This window comes from Mastomys coucha, unplaced genomic scaffold (assembly GCF_008632895.1).
Source record: "Mastomys coucha isolate ucsf_1 unplaced genomic scaffold, UCSF_Mcou_1 pScaffold23, whole genome shotgun sequence".
Lineage (NCBI taxonomy): Eukaryota > Metazoa > Chordata > Mammalia > Rodentia > Muridae > Mastomys > Mastomys coucha.
In genome coordinates, this window is record NW_022196906.1 from 47,507,732 (window position 1) to 47,521,600 (window position 13,869).

Consider the following 13,869-nt stretch of genomic DNA (forward strand, 5'->3'; position numbering starts at 1 on the left):
AAAAAAAAAAACCTAAGAAATATTCGTGACTAACACCGATACAGAGGTGGCTTTAACAATCCTAAAGAACTTTCTAGTAATATGGAGTAACTCACCTCAAGCAGTGTTTGAAGACACTTTACTAATGACATTCTTACAGAGAATATGCACTTCTTTTCCTTTGTTAAATGCCTGAAATTAGGTAAGATTTTCAATGTAATAATTATTCAAACGAAAGCAAGGGCAAAAAGAAAATCAGTGGATACTAACATTATCACAGGCTGTCTCCAAAATTCCCATTTTAAATTAATTCTTATTATGGGGGAAATGCCCATGTATTTACCTTCCCTAAAATGCAAGCTAAATTTTGAAAAAGTCATGTACATTATTTGTTTTGTATCTTGGAACTGACACACTTCAGGCACCCATGCTATAGCAAACTAAAGATAAACAGACTATCTTTTAAGTTTTCGGTGTTATAGCATAGACTTAGAGAACCTAAGTTCCAAACTGATTTATTTAATCAAACAGAATGAGGCATCTAAGTTACATGCATGCAGGTGATCATCTATAAATATCCATGTCACTGTTGGGCCAGTGAGATGACTTAGTGGGTAAAGGCACCCGCTGCACCTCAGTTCAATCCCCGAAGGGGAAGACTCCCACTAGCTGCTCTCTGGCCTGCCCATATGCAGCATGGCATGTGGCCATGACTTCCCCACATAGCATAAATAAAAGGTTAGAAAGCTGTCTAAAATGTTACTGGGAGACTATGAATGAAATTAACAGGGACAAAGCCAACTGGTTCATTTGGATCAACAACAATTCAATTGGTTTTTAGTATTGTTGCACTTTTTTTAATGCAACGTCTGTATCAAGTTATGTGGTTCAAATTTACAAGGTCATATACTAAACACTGTAGGAAATAAAGCCTTATAAAAAGCTTTTCAGGGAATGGAAGACATAACTGGAGAAATGGCTCAACAGGAAAAGTACTTGTTGTTAAGTATGAGAACCACAGTTTGGTTCTCCAGAACTCATGTAAAAATGCAGTAGCACCGGTATGTGTCATCTCAGAATGCCTACAGCAAGATGTGAAGCAGCAGCAGAAGAAACTTGTGGGCCTGCTAGTCTGGTGTATGCAGGAGCAAACATTATACCTGCGCAAACAGGTACAAACTGAGGACTGACACCCAATGCTGTTCTTTGACTGCTATAGGAGCGGCACATGTGTACCCATGCTCATACAAGTGATCACTCACAAACATGCACATTAAAAAGAGAAAGAAAGATTATGTATAATAATCTCTTGTTAAAAGATGCAAAATGTTATACACAATAACCAGGAAAAAAAAATCACTAATGTACAGAGTTTGCATCTGCATCCAGAGGCAGAAAAGTAACTAGCGAAAGAGACTTCTGCCTACCAAAACGCCCCCATCACTGTCAGGAAGTGTCCTTGAGCATTCCGTGAGTTCTCCATGTCCACACTGCCCTGGCCTAGGTTTGTCACTACATGAAGGACATTGCTTAGAATCGTTTTACAGACATCTTGGTCACGTCGATGCAGAGAACATACAAGGCTGTGGTAGAAAAGGTTTAAATGTTATGAGCTTACAACCACACTGTCAGTTTATAATTCAAAGTGAGCATAACATATGGCTTTCATTTCTTACGATAATGGTTGTAGAAGTTCAACAACATCTTCCATTGGCAACAAATGCTCTTTTCCAGGAAGATCCTTCAAAAGCACTAAGTACTAAGGCAGTTTAAAAGAAAAAGAAGAAAACAGCTTTACCCACAGATCACCTACTTCTAAAAGCACATATAAACAAATTCAAATATGCACATAGCTGTAAATTTCTAAACACAGCATATAATAAAAATATCTTTAAAGTCAAATACTAGGTTTAAAACTCAACATAACAGCCTAAACTCAAATGTTTAAAAATCCTGACCATATTCCATGGAGAACACATTCTCTCACACCGGCGATATATCACTTACTGGCTAGATAACTAAGGAGTAAAAATAACCTGTTTCTGGAATTCAGTAACTGATCATTGCTGTCACTACTGCAGTTAAAAGATAAGGAACCTGAGACTACACTATGTCTCTACAGTCTCAGGATAATGCTGGCTATGCTAAGTTCAACGGTGAAAAACTACTGAATTCTGGGGAGTAAAGACTAATCCTTAGAGTAAAATATCCTAACCTATCTACTCACAATGGCAACTTTGTAATTATGTGTTACTATATGCACAAAGAGATGTGTTATAAGTAAACATTTATAATGTTAGTTATAACTAAGCAATCAATTTCTCAGAGGTTTAAGAAATTTTCTGGTTTACACCAAAGAATCCTAAGAGATATTTCTCGTATATCTCTTGTATCGTATAAAGAATTTGTTAAAATCCTCTTTAATGTCTAATGTGTGAGTCATATGTAATGTTACTGAGAATGTAAGATGGTTTTAAACATCAAAACCTTAAGAAAAGAATACAAGCCCTCCCACTGGTCAAGGGTAAGAGTTTACTAGTGTTCATGAAGAATGAAGCCAAAGATTCATACAGTGAAACTTATTTTCATTAGAGAATGCCTGTGCATATTCAAGACAGACATGACAAGGATTCTATTACATGGTTAGGAGCTCACCAGGTATGTCTGCTAGTTTACCAGAACCAAGGATATAACCTTGAACACACCTCGATGATATTCCACAGGCCAGGAGCTATTTCTAACTGTTTACTGGGAATGAGGTAAGGCAATGTTCCATATGATAAGAACTTAGTTTCACAGAATGTTAGTGAACAAATTCATTTCTTGTTTGTGAAAAGACAAGTTTTTCATTTTGTCTTATAAAGACAAAGTAGCTACAAATTTGTGCAGAAGAACAAGAAATAAGCCATAAAGTTATGACGTGGAACTGAAGGTATACATTGGAAGCATTAGTTCAAAGGCCAAAATTCAGACCTCAAATTCCATATTGTAAATTATTTTTATGGTCAAGATCTATGTTTTGCTGACTGCTAATTACACTCATAATCTCAGCACTTGGAAGAAAGACTATTTAGTACAGGCAAGCCTGGGCTAAAAAGGAAGAACCTATCTCAAAGATGTTTCTTGTTCCAGTCTATAATAATTCATAAAAATTACACCAAATAATATTCAAAATAATCCAAGTTGTAATGCTTCAGCATCCACTTCAATTCTTCTCATAGCATGTTAAAAGAAGAGCTGAGAAATGTAGGCACGATAGCATGGGCCTTGTACTCCAGGTACTCGGAGATAGCTAGGTTTGGGAACACAAACACACATATGCAGAATATATTTTATGACTGAGCTCAGATTTATCTTCCCCAAAATTAATCTCAAGCCATCAGAGTTACTGTTTCACTCTCACAAACCCAACATGGCAACACCAGACAAACTTGAAAGCTTCTGACTCACCATATGTAGGTGGAGGGGTTTAGTGAAATCAAGTGTGCTAGAATCAAGTAACATTAACAATTTCCTTCTAATATCAGCTCCTCTAAAAGACACAGTATGGCTCTGAGACGCAGTTACAGAGAGGCATAAGAACCTCAGCATGTCTAAAAGAAGATGATCTTGTTTAGACAGGTAGTCGGCAGTTAAAGGACTCATGGCACCTAAAAATAAAAGGCACTTATTAATACTAGGAGAGGGCCTGGTAGACAGACACAACCTCAAACACCTTTCCAGCTTTCCATAGTCCAAATAACCTATTCTTTAGTTTCTTCTAAACTACTTTACATTTTAAGCTCTCCCATGAAGAATAAAATAAAAAACTAATAAATATGACTTTAAAATGAGAGTAGCTTAGAATATGTAGTAAGGAGGAAGAGTGAATTTGGCTCAAACGGCTGGGCTGACAAAACTGAATTAGAAACCCAGAACCCACAATGTATAGTTAGACAGAGTTGAACACTGTCTTGAACTTCTAGAACACTGCCCTCCAACCACTCTGTGTATGCCCACATTAACACACAAGGACACAGAAAAGAACTAAACCAATATATATTTTTTTGTGTGCCTAGGCATGGTGGCATACACTCGTAATCTCAAATCATGGGAGGCAGAGGCAGATGGTTCTTTGTGAGTTTATAGGTCAGCCCAGTCTACAAAGTGAGTTCCAGGACAGAGTAAAACTCTGTCTCTGGAAGTGGGGACAGGGGCAGAGGTTGTTAAAAGTCTTAAATGTATAGAAAAAGATCAATCCAAGTAGACTATACCTATGGGAAATGAAATCATCATTAAAGGTCTTTTCAGTGAGGCCCCTTACTGTGCCAAATTAATGTAAAATGATAAAAGAAACTCAGAGCAGTAAATACTTATTTACCAACAGCATTCTGGTTCTCTCCATAATCATTTGCATCGCTCACAGTACTAGCAGGGTAAGCACTAAATAGACCAGTGGATGATGGATCCTGTGCCTCCATCAGACTTTCACCACCACCACCACCATCATCATCTTTCACTGAATGTACTTCTCCATAATCCAATGGCTTTTTTGTACAGGATGCCTTTAGAGAAGAGAAACAAAAATGTTTTCAACTTCTTTCAGAAGGACCTTAATTCACCATTCTATAGGGAAGTGGAATATAAAATGGAAATCTGTTTAGATAGTAGGAGAATAACAAAACTTTAAAAATAATTTATTTTGTTAAAAAGAAGCATAGGCCAGCATTATGGCTCATGGGATAAAGGAACTTGCTGTCAGGCCTGATGACCTGGAACCCACATGTTAGGAAGAAAATAATCTCCAGCAATTGTTCTCTGACTTCCATACGTGCACTGTAACACATGCGCACACACAAATGCACACAGATATAAAATAAATAAATGAAATAAAAACGAAGTCTAGCAGTCATTCTGTATTGTATTTACACATTCAAACACCACTATGTATACCCACCCAAAGAACAATACCTTGCAACATTTATTAAAAATGTTAAAAGTTAGCACTAGAAATTGGCAGAAGCACAATAAAAGTATCAATTATTAGGACTATTATTAGGACAATAGCAATATCCTACATCCAAATCACATCCAAAATCAAAATTAAAATTAAAGCTAGGAACAGAAGCATGTGCTTGTATTCCTACCTCTTTGGATACGTGAAACAAAGGAACCATTTGAGTCTAGAGTTCAAGGCCAGCCTGGGCAATGCAACTAAGATCATATCTAAAACTCTCATACATTCCTTAGAAAAAGTGAGTTTCTTCTGGAACTTCTCTTGCCTCCTTCAAGTGCATAAATAAAAGAAGACACAGAAATATAGGCATCTCTGTGGCAGAGCTCTTGGTTTAAGGGGAAAGTGACTTGAAATGTTAAGAGGAAATGGGTTTGGCAGAGGTATATACCCCTAAGCAGACTGCTTGCAAGGCTTAGGCAGGATGATTATCAAAGACTCACCACCAATCTGACAAAAGAAAGAAGCAAGATAGGTTTTTTTGAAAATGTGTTATTCCTTTAGAGATATCCATACACTACTCCAAAGGAGTGGAATATCATGACTGCCAAGTAGAGTACAGCAGTATGTACCTCATAAAGAAGTACAGTAACAAGGAAAAACTATTTGTCATGAAGTAAAAAATAATGACCTTACAGAATATTTTTTCAATCAGTGAACTACTAAAAGTAAACAATTGAATGTAAAAAAGCATGTATAACATAAGTCCAATGTCACAGAAGATAAAGTATAAAAACCACAGTAAACACATGCCCCTAGAAGACAAGGTGTTGCCCCTACTTTGGGATTGCTTTTTTTTTTAAAGGAATAATTTTGCCTGGTATGATGATTCACACCTTTAATTCCAGCACTCAGGAGGTATAGGCAGAAGCAGACTTCTGTGAGTTCAGGACCAGCCTGGTCTACACCACACGTTCTAGGCTTGCTAAGCTGTATACTGAGAACATGTCTTGGACAATAAATTGAATCTTTCAATTATTTAGTAGGAAACTAAAAGACAACTAAACTACTCTGCCAGGTGCTGATCTTAAGAAGAAATCAGGGCAAGAGAGATGGCTCAGCAGTTAAGAGCACTGACTACTCTCTTCCAGAAGTCCTAAGTTCAATTCCCAGCAACCACATGGTGGCTCACAACCATCTGTAGTGGGATCCGATGACCTCTCTGGTGTGTATGAAGACAGCCACAGTATATTCATACATAAAATAAATAAATAAATCTAGAAGGAGAAGAAGGAGGAGGGGGAGGAGGAGGAAGAAGAGGAGAAGAAGAAGAAATAATCAAATATTCACCTAAATGCAATAAGCTTACTAAAGGCTGCATTTATTTTTTAAAAATCCAACATGTTATATACCATGAGATGCCTATCTACTTATTAGGTATTTCAACAATAATTTGCAATTTAGGACTGGCAATATAGGTCAGTAGGTAGAGGTTTTTTCTTTCTTTTTTTTTTTTAAAGGATTTATTTATTTATTTTATGTATGAATATACTGTAGCTGTCTTCAGACACACCAGAAGAAGGCATCATATTCCATTACAGATGGTTGTGAGCCACCATGTGGTTTCTGGGAATTGAACTCAGGACCTCTGGAAAAGCAGTCAGTGCTCTTAACCTCTGAGCTATCTCTCTAGCCTGGGTAGAGGATTTTCATGCAAGCCTGACATCCTGAGTTCAATTACTGGATCCGAGAAATGATAGATGAGCACCCACTCCCAGGAGTTGTTCTGATTTCCATATACACTGTAGTACACATCCACTGGCTCGCTTGTGCTTGCTCACCTCCCCTCCTCTCTGACACATACATGCACACATGCATACATGCATACACACACACACACACACACACACACACACATAATTCTACTGCATCTTAGTATCAAAGAAATTTATTAGTAAAAAAAGATTCATACTTACTAAACTTTTACAAATATCTGCAATGTCATTCATAAACTTTGATGTTAATAATCGTAGGAAAAAACCAGAGGTAATCTTGTTTGGAGTATGCTGTAATTTGAAAACAGATATAAGCAGTGAAAAATAAAACAAAATACATAGTTTTTGTAATACTATTTTCTCTACCTTGAATGAAATGTAGATAGAGGTTCTGGAAATAGAACTGAGGTCAAGTTATAAGTTAAAATACACTACCACCTTTTTTTTTTTAAGAAGAGGATTCATTAAGTCCATCTCAAAAAGGCAATAAACTAGGAAGTACCCAGAATAGCAACTACAGCCTAACTACTTTTTTTTAAGGAGATGTGTTTATACATCATTAAAGTCCCAGCTACTGATCCTAAACATAATAAGCAATTAACTGTGAGGTTTATTCTATCATTTCATGCCTTCTACACTTATATAAATACAGGAAAGATTCTGGAGAACAAAACTATACGCTATGAAGATCAAGCTGCTTATGTGCTAGCTTTCAAATGCTGTCCTGATTACTGGCAGCACCCTAGCATGGCTTAGTTACCCCACAGGCAAAATCAAAACAAGGATGACATACAGAGGCACTTTTTCTACTGAATGTTACCTAAGATGATATGGGTAAGAGTAGGTAACATTTGTACTAGTGTCATTTATCTTAGTTGGCAGTCTAAAGAATGAGCTCCATCCTAGGATGGCACATACTTGTTAACAATCAACAAATTAATCAAAGTGTGCTCATAATAAAAGACTCATCTATGTATATATATATGTATATATGTAATGATAAGGAAATAAAGTTATGAAACCGTTTCATGAAAAACTAATACTCTCTGAATGTTCTTCTTTATCATTCAATTTAATTTTAGATCAGCACATTAACTTATAAATGAACCAAAAACTCAACACCAGTAAATAATATGTCCCATGAATAGGCTATACTACTAAGAAGACACTCTTACCTTGGAATGTAAACACAAGCAACTTGTACACAGATGTATCACATTTCTTAATGAAGCAATTCTTGATTCTTCATTTGTTTTATTTTTAAACAGAGAGATACTTTCTCCTGCACATTGCATCAGAGACTAGAAGGAAAAAAGACAAATTCCATAACAACTTCGTATTGCTATATTGAAATTTCATTTAAGAACAAAAATTCAATATATTTACAAACCGAATATGAAACTGGGACTTGGCCTGACACTAACATTTAAGAAAGGCTGATGCTTGGGCTAAATTCTGACTCCTGCAGGGGTAGCTTTGATGCTACAATCCTGTTCCCAAATTGGTTCTTGATCTGTCAGTAAAGAAACCATGAGCCAATTGATGGACAGAAGGAATAGGCCGGACTTCCGGGTCCCTGGAGGCAAGGGAGATCCACAAGGAGAGGAGAGGAGAGACAGAGCTCGCCATGCTTCTGATGGAGAAAAGCTGACCAGCAGTGTAAGATCTCTAAACAGAGTGGCTACACGAGCCACATCCTACAGGTGGGTGGTCAGGGGAGTTTTAGCAGGGACTAAATATAACTGAGCAACTGAAGTTTAGGGCAGGTGGGAGGTTTGGAGCTTTTCCAGGCGGGAGACAGTAGCGTCCAGCAATTGTGTCAAAGGGCAAGTGGAAATTGAACAACTGTATGTCTGTGTCTTTTATCCTTGGATTCGAGGGAAGCTAGGTGGAGGCCGGTAGTTCGAACTGCTCTAGGAGCTTAGGCAGGGTAGCAAAAGTTACACGCAACAGACTACCAAGGGGGAAAAAAGGGCACATGGTCATGCAATGAGATTAGAAATGACAAACATCCAAAAAGAAAATGGCAAATCTAAGCTATGTGTGGCACTGAACCTGTAATCTTAGTGCTCAGAGAGTAAAGGACATTAAGTTCCTGGCCAGGTTGGAGTATACAGTAAGACTTTGTCTCAGCAAAAATAACAACAACAACAAAAAACCCTACCACAATCTTAACATTCTGTTTCCTTTGCAAATCCTACCACAGACATATTAGTATTGAGAGATGAAGAATGCTTTAAGCTAGGCGGTGGTGGCCCATGGCTTTGATCCTACCGCCGGGGAAGCAGAGGCAGGAGGATCTCTGTGAGTTTAAGCCAGCCTAGTCTACAGGGTAAGTTCCAAGACAGTGAGGGTTACACAAAGAAACCTTGTCGAAAAAAAAAAAATAAATAAAATAAATAAATAAATAAATAAATAGAGATGAACAAAGTTTTAAGTTTAGAAACTACTTGAATAATATACTCAAGAGTTCTTTATTACAGATCATCTTGGGGAAAAATTTTAAAAGTACAGATAAAAATCAATGTGTATAGCTAGGCATGGTAGTACACACATTAAACCCCAGAATTTAGGAGGCCAAAGGCAGACACTCTGTAAGTTCTACGGCAGTTAGGGACCCTACCTTAAAAAACAGTATTCTAATGAGGTTACATTATAATATGAGATCATTTACCATATGTATTTATTACTGGCTTGTAATAATTTCATATTTTAAGGAAGGACACAGTATTTCTTTTAGACTGTAAAAGAAAAAAGTTAGTCTATAAATACAGAGAACAAAAATGTTTCAGAATTTGAAATATTTATATACACATAACAAGATATCTTTGGATTATCCCAAATCTAAATACAAAACTCGTTTGTTTCATCAACTCTATGTTGGTTAGTTTTTTGTCAACTTGACACAAACTACTCATATGAGAACAGGGAACCTTAACTGAGAAATTGGTTGATAGACAAGCCTGTAGGGACATTTTCTTGATCGGTCATTGCTGTAGAAGGGCCCAGTCCATTTTAGGCAGTGCCATCCATGGGCAGGCAGTAAAAAACCAAAGTGAGCAAGCCTGGAGGAGCAAGCCACTGTACAGCATTCCTCCATGGCCTCTGCTTTCCACCTCCAGGATCCTACCCTGGCTGCCCCTCCATGATGTACTATGATCCTGAAGTACCCTTCAAAACAAATAACCCTTTCCTCCCCAGAATGCTTTTGATCATGCTCTTTATCACAGCACCAGAAAGCTAAAGACAGCATCTCACACACGTCTGACGGTAACCCATATCTACATTTTGACTGTATGAGGGCAGATGTGGACATTTTTACCTTTATGGTTGTGCTGTAACTAAAATTTTCCAACTCTGAAGTATTTCAGATTATGGACATTCAACTTATACAAAAATTTGTTTCACATAATCTTTCCAGGAGCTCAATTCACTTATATGCATCTAAAACTACATCAGTGTAAATTTTCCTACCTTGGCTTTCTGGAATAATTCTGATTTATGTGCTTCATCTTCAGTTATTATACCCATATAACAACAGCAGCCAAGAACACCCACCAAAAGACGTGAACACCGGACAAGGGTTTCAGAACTTGTAATCTTAAGATAAATCATAAATTTAAAAATAAATTATTATATATAAATAAATCTATGGCATTTGGAATTATATCTGGAAGAACAAGTTCCTGTACATATGAAGAAATACATATTCAATACAGTTAAAGCTGGAATATGCTAGGTAATACTTTAAAACTAGCTCAAAGATCACTGTAGAGATATGATAACCAATATGCTAAAAAAAAAAAAAAGGCCTAAGTTATTCCTAAAAAACAGGCAAACACACAAAGTGGTGGGGCACATACCTTTAATCCCAGCACTTGGGAGACAGAGGCTGGTGGTCTACAGAATAAGTTTCAGGATAGCCAAGGGTACAACAGAGAAACCATGTCTTGAAAAATGAACCAACAAACCAAATAAAATAAATAAATAAATAAGCAAGCAAGCAAATAGACATATAAGTAACATTCTAAGAAAACTGAATTATTTTAGAACAAAGCTAGCTCCAGCTGATAAAGCAGACAATCAGTAAATGGCAATGACCGAGCAACAGCCATACTGCCCCTACTTGGTTTCTTGGGTCATTTTCTAGGGCTGCTCATTTCACTCCTTTGGGAGTTTATAAGTGTTTTTCAATTTTGTTATTTACATAATAGACAACTTTGTGGAAGATAAAAAGATTGACAAACTAGCATGCCCTGTAAGCAAATTATGGCAAAGCTTGAGGCATATAAACATAGAAGGATCCATGGTACAAACAGAAATACTAAATAATATGAATGGTTGTTGTTTGGGTTTTCAAGACAGGATTTCTCTGTGTATCTCTGGTGTTCTGGAACTAGCTTTTACTCCAGATGGACCTTGAACTCAGAAATCTGCCTGTGTCTGCCTCCTGAGTGTTGGCATTAAAAGTTTATGCCACTACACCCAAAATACTATGAAACTAATATGTGAAAAATTACTGTGGCTGAGTGAACCTAAGGCTTCCACAACAAATATAACATGTGGCTATCTAAATACATGGAATAGGATAGATGCATACCATACATGGAGAGAAAGTGTGCTTTACAAGAGAGTAGCATACATGAATTTGTGATGTTACAAAGGTAAAAGAAATCATTTGACTACTAAAGACTAGGTATTTGCTAGTCCATTTCATAACTTTATAATCATTCCACTTGTTTCAAATGCAACTAGATCTCTCTTCTCCCATGACTAGAATTTCTGTGCTTTGTACCAATATGTTCATCCCATCATGAAATTCTTAGACTCACACCAGCACTCCTCCCCACTAACCTGCCTCGAGAATTGTCTACAGAGTTCCTGGAACAAAGTATCTCAAAATTATCATTTTCCCTTCCTCCGTGCTAATTTTTCCTACTTGTGGGGCTGTGCCACCATTTATTTACAACCAGGCCTCCCTCATCTTTCATGCCTTTCACTCTCCATTTTTCCTTCCTAACAACCCATAAAAGTTCAAGAATACACCTCAATTCTGTTTAAGAAATCTCACCTCAGAAGAGTAACTATTTAAAAGCTGTTCTGATAATCCCAGAAGGTAATGATCCAATGATTCCTTGAGATTTTGGTGGACAGAGAAGCCAACACTAGATTGAAATTTTTCTACAGCATATTCTTTGACAGTAGTTAAAAAATCCATCTTGTCGAAAGTAGTCTGAAGAAATAGTTCTTCTACTTCTGAAAATGAAGGCTCTTCTTTATCTTCACAGTATTGTTCACTTCAGAAGAGAGATTAATGATTAATAGCCATGATCTAATATTTTTTCAACTTATTCACAACACATTACAAATAAAATCATCAAAGAAAATTATTTACAACATTCAAAGACTGCTGATAACATTTTTGAGTTAGTCTGTCAAATGCTTCTCTCCTTTGGGTTTTTATGGCAAACTGAATTGAGACTGGATGACTTCATTATTGGTAGCAAATTTTACTCACAAAAATATAGAAGTTACAGTTCCAAATACAAATTTAGAGATTTATTTATGCACTAACACTAGATAACTGAATGTAGTTACCAAAAAAATCTGCCTTCGTTTCACCTGATTTCCAAAATTAGTGATTTTTCTTTAATTTTAAAGAAGTGTGAGACTGGATATCTTCATATCAATGAGCTATTTCAGTCACAGTGCCAAATGTGCCACTCAACTGAGCCAATCAACTAAAAATGAGTTTTTAAATATTTTCATATTATAATTAATTATAATTAAGCTTTGCTTTTCAGTATTAATTCTAGTTACACTGTTCAGGAGGGTCTCCAACTTATGATTTCAAGATTGTCTTGCCTCAGCTTCCAAGTGTTTGGACTACAGAGCATCATTATATCCAACTCTCATTAGTTTTTATTTTGTTCTGCCATCAATTTAGCTAGTTAGATAGAGTGAGTAACTGTGTGTGTGTGTGTATGTTTATGCACATGTGCGCACGCGCACCACATGCCCTTGTCAAACTTGTTAAGAGTCAGTTCTTCCTTCCAGCCTGTGAGTCTCAGGTCCCAGGGACTTAACTCAGGGCATCAGGTTTGAAAAATGCCCTTACCTGCTAAGCAATCTCACTGGTACTTTTTTAAACTTAATAAATTTTACTCAACATACTAACAATAGGTCACTACTTAAAAACTCACTTCACAAAAGTTTTATGTTCTTAACTTTGTCTAACTGTTCAGCTTTTTTTCTCTTAACACTTGTTAGGCACAGTACATTACACAGCAATAAAAAGGAACCATATAAAGTAAAAGAACATAAATTATAATCCCTAATAAACTTTCCATTAACTGTAGTGATATTTCTTTAACCAGACCAACTTATATCATAATTACTAATAAGATGAGTACCCACCCTGATAGAACAGTCTTCCTAACTAATGCTATATCTTAAAAACATCACATATTTTCTTATATAACATACCATTCTGGCACAGTTTGAAAAAACTTCATTGCAGCTTTTGAGTTTTTCATAGTGAGACTTACAAGAATTTTTTCCAGTATAAGATGAGGAAAATTACTAAAGAAAGAAAATGAAAAGCTTTACTTAAAAGACCGCATACCATTAAAAAAATACTTTAACATCCATGTATATATAGCTACAAGTTGTGATCCCTAAAAATTCAGATCCCACACTAAATATGCTTTCATCTGTCCTGAATCACTAGTTTTGAAAGTTGATTAAAGAGGTTAGAGCACTGGTACTATGGTTTCTAAAACTGCTTAGAATAAATTATACACAACCTTAAAACCAGGATTTCTTTTTTCAGATTGTTTATTTGTTGTTATGTATATGTGAATTTCCCTGCATCAATGTCTATGCTTCTTGTGTACCTGATGCACAAATGGCCAAAAGAAGGCATCAAGATACTTTGAAACTGGGTTATAGATGCATATAAACTAAAGTAGATGCTCACAGTTGTGGGCTTCCATGTAGGTGCTAAGAGTCGAAGCCTAATCCTCTGGAAGAGCGGCCAAGTGCCTTTACTTGTTTGTGCCATCTTTCCAGCACCCACTGCCCTAATGATATTTCTGAGATAAAAGATTATGAACTAACTAAACGTAAAACACAATGCTCTACCATCCAGGGTTAAAGTAAACAAGGCTCATCCTAGGGCCT

General features: G+C 36.5%; 1 protein-coding gene across 2 annotated transcripts in view; it reads right to left on the reverse strand.

Moving 5' to 3' along the window:
* Positions 1-13,869, reverse strand: part of Atm (ATM serine/threonine kinase) — a 103,625-nt gene that overhangs the window by 67,294 nt on the left and 22,462 nt on the right. Inside the window, exons 12-21 of one of the 2 annotated variants that reach the window (XM_031344960.1) lie at positions 13,174-13,269; positions 11,759-11,984; positions 10,162-10,287; positions 7,863-7,988; positions 6,889-6,978; positions 4,340-4,523; positions 3,430-3,629; positions 1,656-1,738; positions 1,407-1,562; positions 96-171 (exon numbers count right to left, since the gene is read on the reverse strand). In XM_031344960.1, coding sequence (XP_031200820.1) covers positions 96-171; positions 1,407-1,562; positions 1,656-1,738; positions 3,430-3,629; positions 4,340-4,523; positions 6,889-6,978; positions 7,863-7,988; positions 10,162-10,287; positions 11,759-11,984; positions 13,174-13,269 — 1,363 coding nt within the window. Of the gene's footprint in view, positions 1-95; positions 172-1,406; positions 1,563-1,655; positions 3,272-3,429; positions 3,630-4,339; positions 4,524-6,888; positions 6,979-7,862; positions 7,989-10,161; positions 10,288-11,758; positions 11,985-13,173; positions 13,270-13,869 lie in introns of those variants that run through there. The other variant, XM_031344961.1, reaches the window with a different exon arrangement.